This window comes from Aptenodytes forsteri, unplaced genomic scaffold (assembly GCF_000699145.1).
Source record: "Aptenodytes forsteri isolate BGI_AS27 unplaced genomic scaffold, ASM69914v1 Scaffold18, whole genome shotgun sequence".
Classification (NCBI taxonomy): Eukaryota; Metazoa; Chordata; class Aves; order Sphenisciformes; family Spheniscidae; genus Aptenodytes; species Aptenodytes forsteri.
The window spans coordinates 655,423-678,555 of NW_008795135.1; the positions used below are offsets into that span (position 1 = coordinate 655,423).

General features: G+C 40.1%; 1 protein-coding gene across 1 annotated transcript in view; it reads right to left on the reverse strand.

Annotated features, from left to right (window-relative positions):
* The window catches only part of SULF1 (sulfatase 1), a 130,980-nt gene that overhangs the window by 52,524 nt on the left and 55,323 nt on the right, over positions 1-23,133 (reverse strand). Inside the window, exons 5-7 of the mRNA XM_009278418.2 lie at positions 11,715-11,876; positions 11,158-11,392; positions 5,128-5,367 (exon numbers count right to left, since the gene is read on the reverse strand). Coding sequence (XP_009276693.1) covers positions 5,128-5,367; positions 11,158-11,329 — 412 coding nt within the window. The 5' untranslated portion in view covers positions 11,330-11,392; positions 11,715-11,876. The remainder of the gene's footprint in view (positions 1-5,127; positions 5,368-11,157; positions 11,393-11,714; positions 11,877-23,133) is intronic.

A 23,133-nucleotide genomic window follows, 5' to 3' on the forward strand; every position in this document is an offset into this window, starting at 1 on the left:
GCAGTACTCCAGGTGGGGTCTCACCAGAGCAGAGTAGAGGGGCAGAATCACCTCCCTCGACCTGCTGGCCACGCTTCTTTTGATGCAGCCCAGGATACGGTTGGCCTTCTGGGCTGCGAGCGCACATTGCTGGCTCATGTCCAGCTTTTCATCCACCAGTACCCCCAAGTCCTTCTCGGCAGGGCTGCTCTCAATCCCTTCATCCCCCAGCCTGTATTCTCTCTCTCTTTCCTTACTCTCTCTGTCTCTTTCTTTACTTTCACTTTAGAAATATTCTGAAAACCAGGACTCATTCCCTGCTCACTCATTCCCACCCCTATATCATATTCTGTCACCCTCTCGGTTTTGAAAGGGTGCATGAGGCAGGATACAAATTAGGTCACTGAAACGATGCAGATTAAAAATAGTGTGTGCTGGCAGTGAATTGTACTGTAAGGCTGTGAACAGGAAACACGCTGGCTTTGCCTCCAGAGGAAACGTATTGTCTGCCCACACCTTCAGGAGGCATAGCTTTTGCTCCCTTTATGAAAGATTAACTTGTCCCTGTGTGTCAGAAGGGAATGGTGCACAGTTTAAATACTCCTTAGCTTTCAGTCTCGTCATCTCGGCATTTTATTAGTTCTTTGGTCACTACACTAAGAAATGTACCTGTAAGTGACAGATGTCAACTGACACGCATCAGAAGCTGACGTGAACTGTTGAACATATTAACTAGATGTCAAGCTAGTGAACATTTCTGTTCATCGCTACACAGAAGTCTGCGACTAATGTCAAAACATGCCAGATAGTGACATCTTGATGTCCAGTCACTTCTTGAGTTTTGAGTTTTACAAATGCAAGCATTTAGAAATTAACATTCAAGTTGCTTAACTTTGCTATGTTACCATTTTTGCCCCACAAAAGGCTGAGAATGCTGTCAGGACACTTGCATGCATGAATCCTGAATGTTATTCTGGTCGGTTGAAACTTCTGAGCAAGAAAAAAAATATTGGGAAATACATCTTCCCAAAGACAATTTTAAAAAATGTAAGCAAAGAATTGCCTAATTTGGTGACCTCTATTCTTTCAGGTGGGACTCCATAAGGTGAGAGCCTGGTCCTGGGTTTGGCGTGCTGCTGTGAGGCTGTCAGCAATCGCTGAGCCAGGGCAGACTCCTGTTGTCTCCTGCACAGTTACGCTGGCTGTGAAGGCTGAGAGGAGTGAGGATTAGAGGGTAATAAAGTAACACTAAGCAGAGAGAGCTCTGAATGAATACATGTTAAGTCAGGCTGAGAATTTTAAACTTACGTTTCTCTTCATATTTGCAAAGGGATGAAACTTCAGCTGGTAAAAACGTAAAATCCCGCAGTATACAAAATGTGACACACTATTTAACAATAAAATGATTGTTGCATTTATGTGTCCTGGATATTGGCTGTGCTGCTGGCATGGCTCTCTGTTCTAAAATACTAAGATAATGCTCGGCTACTGCTCGGTTATTAAGATGTAGCACAATCCTCCTTTCTTACTAAAGGAAGCCAAGGTTGAGGTAGGGCACTCCTGGAGTTTTCCTTCGTGTTTGTGTAGGTGAATGGCAGTGTGAACTGACAACACCGAAGAGCACATCTGAGAGGCAAGGCTACGTGCTGTAGGGCTGGGACAGAACAGTAGAAGGTAAAGAAAGTAAGAGACTTCAACAGTACCGCAGGGAGGACTGAAAGAAGAGCAAATAACCAGCCAATACTTTGGAAAGCACAAAGCAAAATCTGTAACTCCTCCATCTAATAACCTTTGAATAAAATTTCTGAATCTAAACAGCTGAAGGGATGTCTGCTGACATTAAAAACTGCGAGATGAAAGAAAACTTCTCAAGCTTTTATCACAATTTCCACAAAATTTGAAAGTGATTACAGAGTGACCCTTTTTCCTCCCCAGTATGAGCAGCTGGAGCCCATGTAATTAAAACAAATGTCTCATGTCTCTGAAGCTCTCCAGAGTTGCTTTGTTTTCTCTTTCTACCTATTTACTGTGTCTTCCCTGCTATTTCCTACAAATTCTAGTTTAATAATACCAATTTTGTGGACTTTCAACAATCAGGAAGCTGTGCAGCTGACTCACTGCTGCATTAGCATACAGCTTGTGAGTAAGGGAAACTGTAAACATCGAAACATTGTTGATTGTTTTGGGATTTTTTTAATGATAGTTAGAAGCAAAAGTGATTTTGGTTTGGCAGTGTTGTTTCTGAATATTGTCTGCCCTGCTAGCACTCAGCACAGTTCCTGCCTATGATTTAGCACTGACGTATAATCTTCAAAAAGGGATGTTTCCATGAAATGCAGCATCTCCATTAGGCCACATCAGAGTAGAACAGGAGTAGAAGAGTAAAATAGAAAAAGGAAAGAAAAAAACATTCTGTTCTTTGCCAGGTTTTCCCAGTGGGCTCTAATTATGACCGCAGTTTATTAGAGCACAGTTCAGACCTCTCTTTAAATGGCCTGCTGTGCTTGCGTGGAGTCCTCGTAGCTTCAGCAGGACTCCCCTCATAAGCAGTCTGTCCACATGTGATCAATTGCACTATAGAGGGTTTAATTAAGGCTGCGGCAGGTTTAGACAGCGGATGCTTTATAGATGTTGGAAACTATTTGGAGTGAACAGAAGTAAGGACACTATATAAACACTCCCCCAGCCCCTTATTTCCACCGACTTATATAATAAATTGATCCTATGCAAAAAGTGAGAGCTAAATCCTCATCATTTCAAACAGAGAACCAGGTTGGATGTATTGCACATTGTCTCATCTGGACTGGAGCTCTCTGGACCAGTGCCTCATCAGGACTGTTACCAAACTGCGAGTGGCCTTGAGTCACTCACTTCTCTTTCTCCACCTCAGTTTCCCATTGAGGAGGATATTGATTTCCTCTCAAAACATGTAGAAATGCACAGGGTAAATACTCACAGCGTCTTCAATATCAGCACAGAGTCACGACTAGTCTATGTAGCATGTAGCCACTCTCTCTCCCCAGTTCCCTCTTTTCCACTCCCAATTATTCTTGACTCCCAGGTATTCTTGAGTCATTACAATTTTACTAAACTTTCTAGCTGTGAAGTGTAGATTATTAGTTGGTTAGTGGACTTTTGATGACTTTTTAATGAGGCAACACTGTCCTTGAAAAATGTATTATAAGATCTGCTGTTAATTAAGCTGCCACTTAAAAAAATAATTGTGGGGTAATTAGAAGGTAGGTTCATCTTGCAAGGAGTAAATGGATAAATTCTTTGAGGCGATATTATTATAGGGTCAAACAATGTACCTTGGTCAGAATCAGAGTTTCATACAAGTATTTTCATTTGTTTCCATTTCCTTTTTCTCCTTCCTGCCCCTTGTTAAAACTCACCTACCCTGACAGTTTTAGGACTGATGTTCTCTCTGCCTGCCTTTGGAAAGGGATTGTTTTCTTTTTCCTTTTCTTTTGACCCCTTTTTCCTTTCCATTTAATAGGGCCAAGTCTGCATTTAGTAGACATCTCCACATGCCTTCATAATACAAGCCAGTGTAGAAGATACACCCAAAGCAGAGTGTTTACCCCCAGAAGGGCAGAGGGGGCTAGTGACAGAGCTATCCAGTTTACGCATGAGGCATTTAGTAGTGCATTTATTAGATTACAAATCAGTAAGGTACTAACTTTTTTAAGAACAGGAAAGCCAGGTCCCACATGAAGCAGCCATAGATCAAGCAGAAAGGATTTCTGAGACATAAACCATGAGACAAAGCTTATGTTTTAGGGTGAATTCAGCACCTTTTTTAGCAGTGCGACAATCTAGCAGATATTGTCAATTCTCTCTCCCCTCTTTTTCTTTTCCAAAGCCTTGATGCTGACCCTTACTCAGGTTTAGCAGAGCTGTACTCAGATGGCAACTTCACTGAAACCAGCTTAATAGAGACTGAAGTACTATTCAGCACATGTGTCAGAGCCAACACCAGGTCCAAAGAAGTTAAATATTTGTCTGTTTTTGCTTTTTAAACAGGATGCAGAAGCTCTCCAAAACTACAGATACAGAGAGAGAGAAGAAAAAAGAGTGAGCTGTCTGTGTGGTGAAGAAAAGATAGCAAACAGATAAATTTAAGGCATTGGATATAGCAGCATTAAGAGAATTAGGACAAGCAGACAGCATGGAGACATTCGCCTGCTATATGTTTTGAAAGCGATCTGTTCTTGTGCCTAAGCCGCTAATAGAGAAAAATCTCTTTGCTGCCAATTACATTGTAAGGAACGCAGTTGGCACCGAGTTCGGTGCCTCGTTGGTCCTGTAAAGGGGAGTCTTTGTAGTCGAATGACACTTCTGGACAAATTGCACCCTGATGACCTCGCACAACTCCTGTACCTTGCAAAGGGGAAGTCAGGCTGGAGCCTAATGCGTCTACAGATTGAATCTTAGGGGATAGGTGATGCAGAAATGAATCAGGTTTTACATCAGGCTGAAGCGCAGACGGGAGGAATAAGAAGAGTTCTTTGTAGACAGGAAAGGGATCTCCTGACTACGGAAAACCACCAGGAATTTACAAGAAAACTATCAAATCTTACTGGTGCACAGCAGAACAATCCTTCTTAAAGGCATGTTTCTATTCCTTTTCAGAAAATGCAAATGAAATATCACCCCATGGCAAAGTTTAAATTATACCATTCACCTTGTTTCACTCCCATGACAGGCACTTCGCTCCTGTGAGGTCTTTGGCAGCAGTCGCCAGCCTGGCCCCGACATCTTCTTCCATAACTGTTAGCAGCTGTCCACAAGCAGGCCATAATACTGACCATAATCATGGCTGGAACTGCCAGTTCAGACCCACAATGCCACTAAAATGCACCTCTTTCGCACTAGGTGTAACTGCCCAACAGCTTATTTCCCACCTGGGACATCCAAAGGTGAAAATATGCTGCTCCATTACAAGTGAGTTTCTTTACATGGCCGTTAGCTGTGGATCTGGACCAGCAGGGAGTACTACCCTCCCTCTCCGTAACAGTAAATCTCTGCTCTGTAAACCCAATTTGGGACAATAGTCACTTCATTTTAGACAGTGATTCGAAACCCATTGCTGAATATCTGTCATCTTCACCTTAAACAAAGAACTACTGTTGATTTGTCTCTTACCTGTTCTATACCCAGTGTTATTGAGATACACGGCGAAGGTACGTGGCTCGTGAGTAGCCTGCCATGAGGGAGAAGAGCAGTTTTCGTTGTTGGTGTATATGTTGTGGTTGTGAACATACTTCCCAGTCAGCATGGAGGAACGCGATGGGCAGCACATCGGGGTGGTTACAAATGCATTGATAAAAGAAGCCCCTCCATTCTCCATAATCCTTCTGGTTTTATTCATCACTTGTAAGGACCCTGCAATAAGAGGTACTGATTATCACTCTGCTGCAAAAAATAGTTAGAATATATTGGCTGCTACTATGCCATTAAAAGTAAAGTATCAGTGATTAGCTTGCCTTTGGACATCAGTCTGTACTACTCTGTAGCTTAGGTAATTTTAGGAGAAAACATAAGATTTTTATTATGTCACCAAAAATATTTTTCTCAGGCTTCAAAACAAAATTAAAATACAGACTAATCTAGAAATACAATGTTAAAGCTTTAGAGCTGTATCAAATTTATAGATCAATAGTTCTTCAAACACTGCTTAGGAAAACAGTATGTTACACAGACTACATCATTAGTCAATGTGACAGTAAAATATGTAAAATTCTGAGATTAGCAATTATGTGTTACAATTCTTTCCATTTTATCAGATAATCAGAGAGGGAGAACGAGAGAGAGGAAGAAAGTAAGGGAGGGAGGGAGAGATAGGGGAGAAGAGAGAGAAAATTTTTCTAGAGGGACGTTTCTCTGGATGCAGGATCAGCATGTCTGGCTCCGATACTGAAGCACTATGTTCAAAATCAGCTTTTGGGGGTGGATTTGTATGCAAAAAATATTGGCAAAATTCAGCACCTTTCTCAAGAAACTGTACTGATCCAGTTTAAAGAACAAAGACATTTTTTGTATCCTTCAAAACCTCTTCATGAACAACAAGGTGAGACAGGCAGGGCTTGCAGATTTCAGATTGCAGAAAGACTGACCAGCTCCTGATAGGGTCTGTCAGTGTTTGCTGACAGCTGTCAAACTTTGCTCTTTCTGTTATCCAACAGAGCAGAGATTGAAAGGTGAGGGTGAACTGTGGATATGGGAGTATGTGTCCAGGAAACACGTTTGTGAATTGTAATACGTGCACAATTTTGATGGTAAAAAGAGGTTTCTGGAATTCTACTTTCTTTTTTTCCTTTGTTTTCACAGTTAATTTCACACAGTTGACAGCAGTGGGCTTAAATTTAAATTCATTGGTTCCATTGATACAATAAAAGTTTTTCTTGGTGGTTTTGTTTAGGTCACTTGAAAACCAAATTAAAAAAATTATTTTTTTGAATATGAAAGACATGTCTGTAAAGCCACAAAACTGCCAAGGAGGATCAACTTTAGGTGTAAGCAGTAAAATCTTACAAATGATTTTACTATTTAAACTTAAGCATGCTCTGTTTTATTTTGGGGCTAGGGAGTCAGTGCTGACTATGAAATCTTTTGCATCAAAATTGTTTGATGAAAAAAAGGAAGAGGCGGTTAGCTCTTCAGCATTTCCTGGTGCAGCACCAATGTCTGTGTCTTTAAGGATACATTTAATACCTTGCATATAAGTCACCATAATTTTAGACTCTTCCTCTTTCACAGACCCTCTTTTCTAAATGCAGAGCATCTGCATTCATGCTTTCCTGAACTCAATACAGGCAAAACCCGTGTGTTCAGAGATACAGAGAAGTAGGAGAGTAACTGAGAGGTCCGTGAACACAAAGGTCTCCATTTGTATGAGTGGGAGCATTTCACTGAGTTGTTGAGTAAAAGTCAAATGAGAGAACATCCTCACTCTACATGTCTTTATCTCGGACCCCAGGCTGGCTTTTTCTTTTTTTTTTTTGTTTTTTTTTTGTTTTGTTTTTACCATAGCTCTCCCATTTTTGAAATGTCACAGTTTATTACTGAGAGCTCAGCTGTAAAGTGCTGGTAGGTTCTCAGATGGAAAGTGCTCTGTTCAGGTACACTAATGCACGGTAACAGCAGCAGACCTGATGTGCACTTTCATGCCTCTGTGCATTATAAATGAGTAGCTGTTAGAGCACTTCCTCATTCCTCTGCTTGGTCAGCCCTCTGCTCTTGCAAACCTGCTGTTTATGAGTAAGTTTTTCCTCCAGGTATGCACTTACTGACACTGATAATAGATTTAGCCCCTCTGGAAATTCTGGAATAGGCACTTCAAAGCAGGTGAGACTTCCTCATTTGGAAAACAAAACATAAGCAGGAGATAAAACTTGCTGATATAAATTATAATCCTTTGCTGTCTGTAGCTCTCCTCACAGCTTGTGCTCTTTACCATCTGGCCCACAGTCTTCAGGGCACACGTACTCAGGCGCTGTCTGACAGCAGGACACTCATGCTTTACATGACTGATTGGGGAGCACCTGAGGGGAACCAGATAACTGGGAACAGCCACTTTGGACACAGAAGTTAGCAAGTTCTGTCAGGCAAGAAATTCAGTGTCACCTCTCAGTCTATTCTCATATATCAAGAAATATGTTTGGTAACCAAGGTTTCGTAACAAGTGTTAAAGTTGCTATGGATTTTCATCCAGGCGTAACACAGGTGGACATCTCTACAAAGGGATGGCTAGAGCCACCTTGTCTTTATTTGGGTTAGATGCAAGGCCCCAGGAAGGTGGTGGACTTTCGCAGATCTCAGCACACATCCCCATTTTTTCAGCTTATGTTGTTAAGTGCTTCGAAAGTTCTAGTGACGATGGAAATCAAACCAGGCAAATTATGCCAGGTATGATCTATCTAGATGATGCTGTGATCTCTTCACCCACTGCAGTACTCAGTGCATGGTTTGTATGGATTTCACTGGGTGGCGCATTAGGCTGTAAACAAGGGTACAGAAAAAAGTAATTGTCTCAGATGGATTTTTCCCTCTTTTTTTTTAACCTTTTCCCACTTCTCTGACATCTTAAAGGGCTCGGTTAGAAACACTGGAACTACCAACGTATTCATTAGTTTTGACTCCTTTCTGACATTACGCAAGATATTATTCACAGTGAGGATTATCAGAATGATGGGGGGATCATGATTTGAGGTACTGATGTGTGCAAGTGATAGAGAATCTGGAGGACAGAGGAAGAGACTAAAGAGTGAGCAAAAAGTTGGAAATACCTGTACTAATGCCTGAACAGAGTACAGACCTGACCCCAGTGGGAGCTGGGGCCACTGCCCTGAAGAGCAGCAGTACGTTGTCTGCAGGGGGGCAGTAGTTCTGGGCAGTTCTGGGTTCTGGGAGCTGGTGTTTTGCCTTAAGCAAGATGCCCATTTGCCTCAGTGTTGGGCAGTTATTTCTCTACGAGCACGATGCCTCAGTGTTGGGCAGTTATTTCTCTACCCTTAGGATCTTGGTGGGGGAAAGCAAGGGCACAGAGGCACAATTTAACCAGTCACTTCCCAGCTTCTGGGCCCAAGTATTTGCCGAGGTTCTTCAAGAGCTGTGGGCCAGGCTGCTTTATATCGCTTAAGTTGCCATCCACCAGCTGATCAGTAATATCTTCCTCTGTGCCACATTCCTCCCAGCATAGATAGGAACTGACTGGAGTTGTGGAGCAATTTGTGGGTTTTATCTGATAAGCTGAATGAGACAGCAGCTCTGCTGAACTTCTTTGCATTCAGAATGCAAAACTCAGATGGATGGTGCAGATCAATAGGAAGATGTGCATACTCCTATGCTTTGAGCACTAACTAAATGCAAGCTCCCTGCCTCTTGCAAATTTTACTTTGGATAACTCCCCTGTCTATCATTTGCACTCAGACAGCTGAATATTTTGGTTCAATGCTTATACATGCTCTGGAGACAAATTCTTCCTGACTGAAGCTTATAACGTACCTTATATGCTTTTATGTTCAAGCATTCATTTAGAAGAGCTATTAGGAATGTTCGTGCTGGGAATACAATAGCAAATAATCCATACTGAGAGACTTTCAGTCTTGTGGTTTTTGGATAGCAATGCCTAAGCTTTTTTCTGTTTGTGGCAGAAAGTGTTACTTCCCATTGACCTTTGGGAAACAAGATTTTTCTCAGGAATCACTGAAGGGCGAGGGGATAATTCACACATGGAAAACAGTATGGCTTCACTTTTCAGATAAGCAGAATGATTTATTAGTAGAAGTGCAAATAATGCAGTACAGTAAGTCTTGGGGCTGAATCCTGTTTCCTGCAAAATGATCTATGAAAATGGGAAACCTGTGTCTTCATTCAATGCAGTGAGAATGCATACACATCCAGGCTATTGCTCAACTGCTTGCTAATAGGAGCCAGAGCGCCCTGCAAACATCCAGAGCAGCTTTCAAAGAGAGGAGCTCCACAGTATGAACAAAGTGGCTTGCCACATCCTTCCTGCTCTTTCACCACTTGCAAACCCTCTTGCAAGATTGAAGACAGCAAGTCAGTAACGTTGTTCAGAGAATGTCTCTGCTGACCTACCTTCCCCGGTGCCCTGGAGAAAGTAGGCTCTTTTGGATCACAAAAAGGAAGACATGACTTGACCCTTTAAACAAAATTTTCAGAATGACTCTATCAAGAAGAAATGCATTCCTATTGTAATAGCTGTATTTTAGGCCAAAAATAGAGCCGGGAACAGTCATTCATTATGCAGCACAGCTAAACAGAGCAGACATTTGAAAGAGTGAGAAATAAAAAAGATAAGCTGTGCTCAGATCTAAAGGCCTGGTCTTGGAGCTCTGCTGCATAAAAGCACTAACTCTCAGTCACAAAATATAGTTTATTAATTATGTTCTCACAACCCTGAAGGACTATGTAAATTATTATTGCATCATGACAAATACAAAAATGCTAGCAACTAAAGAATTGCTTTTAGATCTAGACCACTTTTTGTCCACAACTTTCTCGCTGAAAGTACGTGATTTTAGAACAAATGAACAATTTTGGTATAAGTTTTCTGGAATGAAGCATTTTGATTTTTCAATGTCATATGGCATTTTGTTTAGAAATTCACTATACTTTTATTAAAAACATATCCCATATTAAAAAACTAAGAATGCAAGATTTAATTTCAAATTGATTTGCCATTTTTTCTTTTTGATCTTACCTCCCACCCCCAAAACTAAAATATTTGCTTGGGGGTAACCTAAAATGATGCCATTAAAAAACACTAAGAATGCAAGATTTAATTTCAAATTGATTTGCCATTTTTTCACCTTTTTGATCTTACCTCCCACCCCCAAAACTAAAATATTTGCTTGGGGGTAACCTAAAATGATCCTCTTTCTCTCCTTGATTTTTTGCTTTGGGCAGTGAACCAAAAAATCAGTTATATGCATAACTACCATTAATATCTTTCTAACTTACTTAATGGAAAACATTCAAAGGCCTCCTGGAACATCATCCAAGTGTTTTAACTTTTTCCACCCTGAGAAAAATATGTGATAATCACTTCTGGCTGGTATGTCCAGGTTGTGCTCAGATATTTAGTATACTTGTGAAAGCAAAACTATCTTATTTTTATACATATAGCATAGTTTTAAAGCAGATGGATTTTAAGCATTTTAATAACTCATAGAAATATTAAGCTTATGTCCTGAAACCAGACCAGTTTTTCTGTGTGCATAAACATGTCAGATGACATACATGCATGTGACAAATATGTGGAGAATATAGATACCTATACATCACTGAGGGAAAGGTTAATCTCATAAGGCTCAACTTTTTAAATGCTACAGAAAGTCATAAAGTGAAAGAGGGGTTTTGATGCAAGTTTTTTACCTGTATAACCTTGCATGTATTATTAAATACTTTTATGGTGGTGACAAAAGCCTTCCATGGCAGATTTTGATAAGCATGTATTTCCTAAAGTCTGTAATTAAATGTGATGAATGCTATTAAATAATATTTGTTAACTCATTTCCCAAACTTGTCCCACATTCTGATATTGTTCCAGGACCAGCACCTCCTCTGAATTTAAAGTACTTTCTGCTTGGCAGAAATTACTGAAAGACACGTGACGAAATAAAGTAGCAAATAACAATTATTTCTCACCTAGCTCCACATCTTGATCATCTGTGAGTACAAGGATGATATTTGGTCTGATATTTTTTCGCTCCTGCTGCACACGTCCTCTGAACCTCGGGGACTTGACAGTGGAACAGTGACTTGTTAACAGTTCAGTACTGAGCACTGCCAAGATGAGTGCAAACCAAGAAGACTTCATAGTAGTTCCAGTATTTCAATGAAAAGACTGATCCAAAAGTGCCTGAGCTCTAATTTTCAAGACCTGTAGGGAGGAAAAGAAATTCTGTTCAAGCAGTAAATAAACTCCCAGTCACACAGTGAAAGGATGACACTTAGGGAAGTCAAGCCTGACACATACCATTTAACATGATTATAAGCCATATTGTTGAATAAGAGCTTTATTCTGTCATTTTCTAAGAATAAACTCGGTCATTCTGCAACTACGCTTTCTCAGATAATTTTTGCTTGAAGTCATGCCACTGCCTGCATTTTGTATAGGCATGACTTCTGATATACTCCTCACAGTGCTCCTTCTTCTACACCCCACGCTTCTTTTTATGCAGTTTGTTCCTTACATTCAGTACCTGGGCGCAGTAAAAAATTGCTGGGATGCAGACGTGTTCAGAACATCTGTAGGAGGAGCCCTGTAAGAAGAAGAAAGCAGAAGGCTTGTCAGTCAAAGACCTCAGCACTGTGGCTGTGCTTCAAAGTCTCCAGAACTGTTTGTTACAGCTTCTTTCTCTGTCCTGAAAGAAAAGAGTAGAAAAAATTTTCATTCCCCTCAGCTCACCTCCTTAATTTAATACCATACCTACGCAGCGGTTAGATGGCACCTTGGCTGCTGGAGATAAAGGACATATATATTATGTCATCAAATGCAAGTGCTTTTCCAACGGTTATAGTCAGCCTGAGATTCTGAGAGTATAAGTTAATTCCAGCGTATGGCACCTGGCAAGCGATAAAGTTATTTTAGGTTAACTCACCTGCATGAGCGACTAAAGCCTTACAAAGCAGAGGGGAAAGCATGGCTATCATTTGCAATCTGCATTGGAACACTGAGTGAAAAGTCGTCTTCCCACTGACAAGAAAGCTCATATTAAGTGACAGTCCAGATGATCTTACCCAGCATTGTGAAAGAGCGTAACTGTCCCTCAGTCAATCAACGACAGACCTGAGTGCCTCATCCATAATGCACAGTACCTCTGGCACAGCCTTGTCCTCGATACTCCGCTTCCAGACTCGGCTTAGTACGTTATCAGAACCCCTTCTCCGTGCCTGTCAGTCAAACAGCCTTGCTTTTGTAAGACCTGATGCAAGCACAGAGGCTTGGCTTTGCTGCAGCAGATTTAAACCTGCGACTGAAAATGACTGACTGGCCCGGGGAGGAATGGGTAGCCGCTTACACTTTAACATTTTTGGCATTACTGACTGAAGCTCTGCAAAACCATCCTGTTACACCAGGGAAGGGAGGGGATATCTGGGGGCAAAAAGGAAGGGGGTGGGAAAGAAACCACGGAGTCATGCCTGCTGCCTCCAGGGTATTGACCTGCCACATACATTTCTTCTGTTTTTATTTTGGGACTATGGATAAAGCACGGTGACATCGGTCAATAAAAAAAACCCCACAAAACCACCCAAGCCCAAGAACATTCAAGAGGTCTGCCCAAGGGGAAGCCTGCATGGGAACTGGGGTGCACAATATATAATTAGACTGGAGCATAATTCATGAGATGATCTGTGCACCCACACCTGAGACTTCGTATTCAGACATGCAACATTAACTACAAACAGATTAATAAGCAGAAATAATTGAATGAGAGCAACACAGAAGACAAAAAGGGCCCCGTCACTCACCTAAAAATGCATTAATAGGAAGGTGCTCTAAATTTCAGGGGAAGAAGCCACAGGAGAGGGAGGGGATGGGACTTGGTGCTGGACTGCTAGAAAAAGGATCGTGTTCTTGTTTTCACATACACCTTTTATTTTAAGCTTCGCAAGCTAAACACTTTCATGCTCCTCACTCTGGCAGGCTGTAATTACACCAGAAGAGTGTGAACGTCTTTAAAAGGAAAATCCAAGTGTCTGTTGCAGAGAAATCCTGTCTTTCATTGTCTCTGCACCAGCAAACAGTCCAGCCTCTGACTAACGTTAGAGCACTGCAAAGCCAATACAGGGGATCGGCATTTAACATTAAACGCTATTTCGGTGATTACACAACATTCAGGTAAGTAGACTGGAGGTGTGTAATTAGTCTGGACTGACTTTTAAAAATACTTCAATTTCCATGTATTTGTTCCAAGTCGCATAAAAGTGGACAAAAACCCCCAAAGAATGGGGTTACGTGAGAAGTCAGCCTTCTGACACCACATGCTTTTGGTGCAAAAGCAGAAATACAATTTCTCTAAATGTCTGATCTTTAAATAGCAAAACTTTGACTCACCTCACAAAGCATGAAAGGCTATGTGAAGTGATACTCAATGTTTAGCTTCTTACCTCAGTTGTATCGTACAGCAAACTTTTTCAGACAATGTTGACCCAGAAAGCGCAGTCATCCTGACTGCACTGAGCAAACATTGGCACCAACGTGTTTGAATAATCCCCCACAGTACGAAACTGCAAGTTCCTGACAATTACACCTCAGTGCTAATAAAATTTACACTAATCCAAACGAACATTAACAACTATTCTTCATTTCACCCTCTTTGGGCTATATTAGTTAGTTTTTAAAAAATCCTTTTGCTTTAGCAAGTTAGGGCCACCTTAAGCAATTCTTTTCTAGGAAAAAGGGCATTAAGTGTTTCTTTTCTAACCCTAACTCTTTCCTCTTGATGGATAAAGGAAAATATCAAGACTGATCTACACATATAAAATTAATGTTCCAAGTTTCATTGAATGGTTCTTGCACAAGAGCACAGTAATGCCACCTTTTATTGCTTGTAACTATTTCAGTTTTGCATACGACAAATCTTTGTTAAAAGGTGATTTTTGACAACTTGTCCTCTTACAGCCTGTTTCCCAGTCCTAGAAGGAAATGAAGTAAAGAAAACTGTCAAAATACAGGCTTGATAGGGAAGACAAGGCTGCAATATTTGTGTTGGATACTGTCTGGTAGTCTACAAGTGCCCCTACAGACACTGTAATTTGTCTTGAGAAATAGGCAAAAATAGGAGAAATTCTAAAAGGGACCTTTCCGAATTCACATGGGGAAGTAAACTTAAATTTTTTTGTGCAGTGTTCAGAAATCAAGACAGTACTATAAAATGCTTTTCTCTAGCCAAATAAACAAGTGCTGATCATGACTTCTATATATGCTATTTGGAAAATTGAAATTATATTTTTTCCTATAGAACATACCTATGACAACTGAAACGTAGTCAGTAAATAAATAAAACCAGAGAAATCCAAAGAAACTATTTTTCCTCATCTGGATGTAATTTTTTCTTTCGGTCATTCTTTTTTTTTTCTCACAGGAGCACAGATTCATAGTTTGTACTCACCTTTCATGGGATAAAATCTGAAAACTTGGATCTTTAGCTGGTTCTATGCTGCTGGTATTATAACAGGCAGTTCAAGGACTCGTTGGCATGGAGAATTAATTACCCGTGAAACTTGAATTACATTGGCAGGGCACTGCAAAGAAAGTCTACAGTGCCACTTCATGTGATGTGGCATAAAAACTAGGAGGACTTTATTTCTTGGTCTCTTAAGAGAATATCTTTCAGTGACTAGGAAGAAAAACAAAAGGTAGAATAGTATCTTTTGAAACTATTCGTAGATTTTATATTCATTTTGGCCAAGAAGTGTTTAAGATTTTTCAGTGCATTGGCTGAAAGTGCTTAATTTGGAACACAAGAAAAGACAGCCAGTTTTGAAAAAAGACCATTTTCCATTTGAAAATCCACTTTGTTTTCATGTCCACATTTTTTACTATGTTCACTTAAAGTGCCATTTTGTGTTTGGCCAATAAAAATCTGTCCAGAATCATACACTTTGTTTATGAAACAGGGCACCGAGTATCCAGAAGTATACTCCATTATAAGCTTTAAAGATGTATGGACTTCTTCATAATTAATATTCTACAAATGTGGCTTCCACATATCCTTGCATAGGGAATCTGAGTTACATGAACAGATTTATTTCTTGTTTGTAAATCTGAACTCAAATGTGGGGATTATGAGTAAGGATACTGGACATATGTCTGTCCACAATACCATGGGCTATGCAGTGCCCCACATCAGTAATTCATGACCAAGTGGTAACAAAAGGCAGGCAACCTTGTCTTCTCTGCACCACAACGTTGGTGTTTTCTTTTGAGCATGAACATTGAGGACATCACATTATCCAAAGTCATAGGCTAAGGCCCGCTGTTCTAGTGGCCTTTCCTTAGAAACAAAAATGGATCAACTCTGACCAATAAAGGAAAGAGCAGTAATAATAATAATACTAATAATAAAGTGGACCATGATTGTGGAGCTTGAAAACCAGAATTCTGGTTTCTTTCCCCCTGATATTAAAATAAATGTGCCCAGCAAATTGAGAAGATAAGGCACCACAGGGATCCTAAATCAAGAAACTCCTAATGCGGTAGCAATTTTATGGTTGTTTTGTTCCTCATTACTATCCGGTATCCAAATGATTATTTCTCTGTACTTAGATTTCCCTGCCTCCAAAAATTTACAAAGTTGTATATAATTAAGATATAGTCCACAAATGAACATTTTGCTACTTAGGACATTTTTGAGATTTGCTGACAAGTACTAGGAACTTGCAAAAAAATATATCAAAAGCACAGAAAAGAAGCAGAAGGCCTTGTCATTGCAAGTTATAAGTTGCCTCATTTCCTTTATGCAAAAGAACATCTTGGATAACTTCTTACAGGTTTCTCTGATAAATAAATGGATAAAACCTCTCAAACAAACAAAACCTTAGATATCAATCACCACGAGAAAATGAGCTTTCCTTCCTCACCCCAAGCAGAGGAGCATTATCTTTCTACGTATTTTACCTGTGACCTGCTGACTTGACAGTTTTAACTTTGATGAATGTTTTCACAGGAATATGACCCCAGCATTATCTGTTTCCTTAAAATCAGACTCTCCATAAGAAAAATAGAGAGGCAAAGGACAACAAGAATTCTGACTATTTGTAAAAAGCAGGGTAGGGATTCTGCTACTGACAGCAGTTTTTCATTTCCAATATGACCTTGGAGGTTGGTCACATTGGTGGGCACTTGGTCAGTGGCATTTCAAAAACCTCTCAGTCTGCTCATACTGCCAGAAATCACTATCAGTCATTGGCATCATGTTAACTGGAGGTAGCTTCACCCACCAGTGCTCCTGCAAAGGTCAGATTCAGTGGTTTATGCCTACTATTTTCAGTTCTTTGCTTTGAAGTGAAATGTGTCTGCTTAGCAATGCTGCTCTACTCACGAATGTTTTGCATACATGGAAACTCCAAGGTGAAAGGGAGTGAAAGGGGTTTTCTCAGCCACACATATACAGCTTCTGTGAATCATCTTTGATGTTTATGTCAAAGGGTGGGTAGACCCCTCAAAGACTACATAGTCTGAACCATAGCAGGTGTGTGCTTAGAGACCCAACAAAATTAGTAATTTCATGAGATGATTAGTAATTTCATGAAGATTGTGCAGACAGATTGAGATTACATAATAAAAGGTCAGGGAGGAGAGATGTTCATCTGCACCAAAGCAACCTAGCAGTTCAGAAGTCTTAAATCTCTCCTTAAATCATATTGCCTTCATGACTAGAGGGTTGTAACACCCAACGACAACAATAACAATTCTCAATTTCACTAATACAGTGAAGCACTTAAGTGGAAAAAGCTGTTGACAGATGACTGTTTTAAGTGTAGTAATGTTAATGCTCTTGTCACATCTTACACTTCTATCTTGTATTTAAAAGCCAAACACTGCAATCTCAGACTACCAGGCACGACCACATAAATCTGCGGGTCAGTTTCCTGTGGGAATATCGAGCCTGCAGCCATGGGAAACACATTTATAGTACAGCAGAAGTCAGGAGAAAGCAAGACCTACCATCTCTTCTTAAAGGTTAATCCCCTAATCTTAGTTGTAAAGTATAGGATTTACAGTGAACACAAAGAATGTAGTTCCTATTTGGGTCTAATCTAATCACTACCTATTGGATTTCCAACACACTTTACTAATCAGTCAGTTATCTGCTCACCTTCCAAATGTAATCTGTGTATTACAATGATGTATCATCAGTGCCTCAGGCTAGATTAATTTAAAGCAACTATAATTTAATGTAATTGCAGGCAGGGAGAATCATAACCTTATATTATGTTTTTACATTGTAATTTCACAAACAGTTACAGACAGGAAAGGAAAAAGCCTGCAGTGACTTGAAAGTATAATACACACTTGCTAACCCACTTTTATAACTTTGTACAGGTTAAAGGATATTCTTAGTAGGTAAAAGTTTCCAACTTTTCATATGTCAGAGTAGAACAACAAACTCCAATAACATTTTAAAAATACATAATGGTAGAAGAAATTATCTGTCTTTGAGAAAAGGAAAAGATGTCTTTGATTTTAACACTATTCGTATAGTTGAACAAAACATTAAAGAAAATTAAAACCAGTATTTTTATATGAACTTCAAATCCGTGAAAGTTTTAAAAGAAAATTCCCACATATTTTGCAGTAAGAAGTGCCTGCTGCTAAGTTACAAACTTCTAATAATATACAGTTACTTAAATTTATTTCTCACCATCTGATTTACTTTGTTTTAGAATTTCATATTTCAACACAGCCAAGAAGTGCACTTGTCATACAAAAGACCCTGGTATAATTGAGCCAGATGACGTGCCCCACAAGTAAAATCAGCCATTCATGAAAGCTGGTCACCAGAGGCCATTTCAAACAATGCACATTTCAAAGTAATCTAAAGTAATCCCTTTTCTCTGCTGATTTGGTTTCCAGGCAGTCTTAAGCACATGTGTGCAGCAAACAGGAGGCTTATTAAAACCTGATGTTATATTGGAAGTTATAATGCCATTGCCTTGTGATTGAATTCCGTGTCTGTGAGTCTTCAAAGAGAGGGAAAAAAATCAATTAAATTTATATGCTTATTAAACATGAGTGTCATGATACATGCCGTTTATTAGCACTTGCTAAATAATTAAGACCGAGAAAGATAATTAGATGTGCACTAGGCTCCAAACAGGCTTCTGATATCAGATTTTTTTATTCTTTAAAAAAAGTGGCTTTCCAGCTACCAGGTAATATAATTGCTAAAAGACTCCAAGTATTTTTCAAATATAAAGAGTAACCCTTGTGTATGAAGGAATTTAAGGTAATTTTAAAATTCCATTTTAAAACCACATACCTTTGCTATATCCCTGCTCACTTCAGCAGTGTGGGGCATTATGAAAACATACCGTACAATAACACACTGACAGTTCAGTGATCCAGTAAGTAGTCTTGAGTTGGGAGGTCATATCACAGAGGTGAACAACAGCAACACAGTTTGCATGTTTCTTTAAGTTCCTATTTAAGTTCACTGGCTTTAGAAACTGTGCAAGAGCATAGCTTTTTACACCTCCTTTAGATAGAGAACTCTTTCAATTTAAAAAGCTTCCTTCCTAGACATGTTTACTTCCCCTCAAAGATCCACAACTCTCTTTGAAAGAGGGATTTTTGATTTTCTATTTGGTAAACGGTTTGTTTTCCTAAATAAATGGACAGGATTAGCTTGAATATGAATACAGCATCTTTGGCACAGAATATGTATGGATCTACATATATAGAAGACAGAGAACATGCCCATTTCCTCATGGTAATGTACACACCTCCATTATCACAGGGAGAGTTTAAGGTAGCTTGTGCAGTCATGTGGGTGGGTGGTCTTGGGTGGAAGCTGAGACTAATGCATGGCTGCTCCGGCCGCTCTCCTTGCTGACTGCACAGGGAAGCAACGGGAGCTCATGGGGACCAGAGGAGTCTATGTAAGGACTGAAGCATGAGGAATTGGCAGTATGAATCTATATAAGTGTATGTATGTAAACAGATGGAGCACCTGTACTCCTAGGAGAGGATCTCAGATGTACTTATAACACAGAAGGATGGACTTCTCACAAACACCACAGGATTTTAGGTAGGTGCCATCCCCTGGCTAACCAGGAGAGTCAGGCAGTTCCTGCAAGTGTTTTTGAAAAACTTACTCTATTACACTACAGTGCAGAAAATGAACTTATTTGTAGTGTCAGTACTTTGTGTGCTTACATGCACAGTGAGTGTGCTTACATGCATGTAGATCCACTACAGACTGCATATGGTATCTGCTGACTTTCTCTTTCACTTCCAGGTCTGGAGACCAAGCCTAATAATTTTTTTTTTTTAGTAGTCTCATTATATTCAAATGAGTTTTGCCCTCAGTAAGTTCAAACTGAATTTAATAGGACTACCAAGATAGACTCAATGGATCAGGTCCTGCGTACCATTTTTTAAGCAAGATCTTCCTTACTAGGTTGCTTCTCTTTGTCAAGCAGCTTTTCCAGTCCTGGCACAGTAAAAATTTTACCTTCACTGATATACATGTAAAAGTTCCTTGACAGACCAAGAAATGTGTTTTTAAATAAGTTCCTCCCTGACAAACCTGTACTATAGAGAAACCAGCCTACTAATAATAGTAAACAGTCAGACCAAACAAAACAATCTGTTACAAAAAACAGATGCTTCATATCCTTTTCCATAAAGACTAGTCAGCGAGGAAGTTGCACTGACTTGAGGCACTGCCGGGAAGCACATCACCCCTGCTATCTATCTTACTTTTAATCGCCTTTGTAATCAGGAGGCCCCCGGTGTTCCCCAAGCTGTGTTACCTGGGGGGCACAAGGTACAGCCCCAGCCCAGGAATGCCGGGGACTTGTGTCTGCTATCACAGTAATCCTTCCAGTCCCCTCGCCTCCCGTCACCTTGCTGTCCCACAGTCCCCACTCAAGCACACACCTGCGTACGCTTTGGGGGGATTCCCAGGGTGACCTGCAACTGACCCACCATGGGGAAACTGAGAAAGTCATCTCCACGTGGCCTCAGTCCCATGCCAGGAGCATTACGAGAGCCATGTCCTACCAGGTGAAAAAAGTTTTGCACAGGAATGGCAGCAAATATGAGCAAGGAATACAACTGATGGAGTTTACTGCCAAATCAGGTGTCCAAGTGCTTACTTAGACCCTGATACGTGTGGTCTGCTGTGCAAAATAAATATGTGTGTTGGATTCAACAGGATTCCTCACCTCCTTAAAACAACCTCCTGCAGGCTCTTCAATAAATCCCTGGTGCAAGGATGCTTTAAGATCTTTGCTGAGTATTTCAAAATAAGCTAACCATCACTGGCACATGAGGAAAGGCCAAAATGTACAAAGCATCTGGATACTGAATTTCATCTGAAAATTAATATTGCTATCAAAAAACCCTGAAATTAGAGTCACACTTCCCTGTTCAAGGACAGAACATACCATATACAGCTTATCTGTCCAAGGAATACCAATTCTCTCAGCCCGAGTTCTGGAAATCTGTTCTCAAAGAGCTGTTTGAAAATAATCTTCAGTCTGAGATCTAAGAGGCTCAAGAATGACGTGTTGAAATTATTCCGTGAATAACTTTATCTCAGAAAACGTTTTGAAAGGGTAGTACATATAAATACGCCTTCATTTTCCAAGTGAAAACGCCTGCAGAAAGACTTTCTTCATCTTTCAAGTGCACATACAGGTACTTCAATTTCACAGTCTTGGCTTCTGTAGATGAGAGAGCAGTTTTAAAGGATGGAAGCTGAGGCTGAATACATTCAAGCACACATATTTTTATTTCCAATGCACCTCTTATTAAGCAAAGGTCCTATTTAGCAATGAAGAGACACAATTTTATATCATCTTTATAAATGATATATATATATCTTGTATCTTTATAGACAGTTAATTGTAAGCCTGCTCATGAGCCAAGATTGTACTAAGATGCCTGACGTAGCACATACTGAATTATTTTCTCTAGCAGTGATGGAACAGGCAGTCAACCTTATGTCCCAGCACCTGACTGTACATTATGCACAGAGAGGGAAGACACGAATGGAAATTGGTAATCATTGGATAGAAGCTTCTGAATAATACAGAATGGATCAGGAATGGGAAGGGCCAGGATGTACTGGAAATCACTCCCAGATAACGGAGAGGAGATAGAAAGGCAAAGGACAGAAATGTAGTGCTTTTCTTCATTTTCTGTAGGAAGGAATTTGGGAAGCATCCCAGTTTACAGTGATTATTGTGGGGAAACCATCAATGCTTGCTTTACTGGATGTTTTTTTCCTAAATGTAGATGAGATGTTCTTATATGAAAGGTGTCTCATAAACTGCATCAATGACCCAATTCAGGAATGCTTAGACTAACATATAGAGAATTCACTTCTTTGTCCTTAGCAGGCTCAGCTGTGAGGTCAGACCAGGCTGCTCAGAGCTTTACCAAGACAAGCCTTGAAAACCCCCAAGGATGGACACTGCCCAAATGCTCTGGGGCCCTGTTCCACTGCTTGAATGTCCTGAGGGTGAAATTTGTTTTTCCGTATATTCAGTCTGAACTTCTTTTGTTTCAATTTATGTCCATTGTCTCTTGTCCTTGTGCCATGAATGGAATAGGGCTCCATCTTCTCAGTGACCTTCCTGTGAGCACTGGGGGGCTGCTGCTAGATCAAAGTTGTCTCTGCTCCATGCTGAACAACCCAGCTCCCACAGCCTCTTCACACGGGGCAAGGGCTCCAACCCCAACCCTCTTGATGGCCCTCTGCTGAAATCACTCCAGTTTATTGATGTCTTTCCCATATTCAGGACCCAGAACTGTTAGATGCTAACAAGTGCTGAGTCAAATACGTTTTAATACTTGTTTAAAGAGATATTGGTATTGCTTAAAGAGGGGGAAGTGAGCTGAACTAAGTGAAACAAAAATTTCACAGAGCATTTCACTTGTAAAGTGAATGAATCAGTGAAGATTTTCAAATAGTTGCATTGACTGAAAACATGATTTTTCTATTTCTGATTATTTCTGAACTTTTTGTGTTATTGTCAGGACCAGAAATGAATAGTGCCATTAAAAAAGCTGGTTTTGTTATAGTTACAGGTTGACCAAAGTCATTTGAACTGGGGAGAAATCTTCCAGTTATTTTAGTGGTTATGGCTTCAGCAGAAATGAAAACTGACTTAGACATCATTGTGGATTTTTTTTGTTAATAAAACAGAGTGATTAAAGCAGTCAGGATTTGGAAAAGAAGTGCAACTTTATATATGAGAAAAGAGAGATTTGAAATTCCCTCTGCCCCAGGCCCCATGTACACGTAAAGAGCACAGCTGAAATGAAACAAATGATCTGACTGGTTTCTGATGAGCTGGGTGGTGTAAATGTTTCACACTAACCACACTGCACACTCATAATATAGGAGCTAATTCATCTGCCATGAATACATGCCTGTGTATGTTGTCCTTTAAAATAAACAAGCAAAAATGACTAATTTATCAGGAGTTAAACGAATATTTTTCCAGAGGGACCCCTTCTGTCCCATATGGCTGATTTTAAAGTCTAAATACAGGCATCTAAAATGCTACATCCTCTGTCTCACTATGTGAAACAGTTATTGCTTTAAAATATGGAATTTCAAATTTTTAGCACTGTCAACAAGTTCCAATTGTTCCTGAAAATATCATTCAGGCTGCTTATTAGTTTCTTAGAAGACTGCAAAACTCTTGTGCTGTTTTTGGCTGGGATAGAGTTAATTTTCTTCACAGTAGCTAGTATGGGGCTATGTTTTGGATTTGTGCTGGAAACAGTGTTGATAATCAGAGATGTTTTAGTTACTGCTGAGCAGTGCTGACACAGATCAAGGCCTTTTCTGCTTCTCACACCACCCCACCAGCAAGTAGGCTGGGGGTGCACAAGAAGTTGGGAGGGGGCACAGCCGGGACAGCTGACCCCAACTG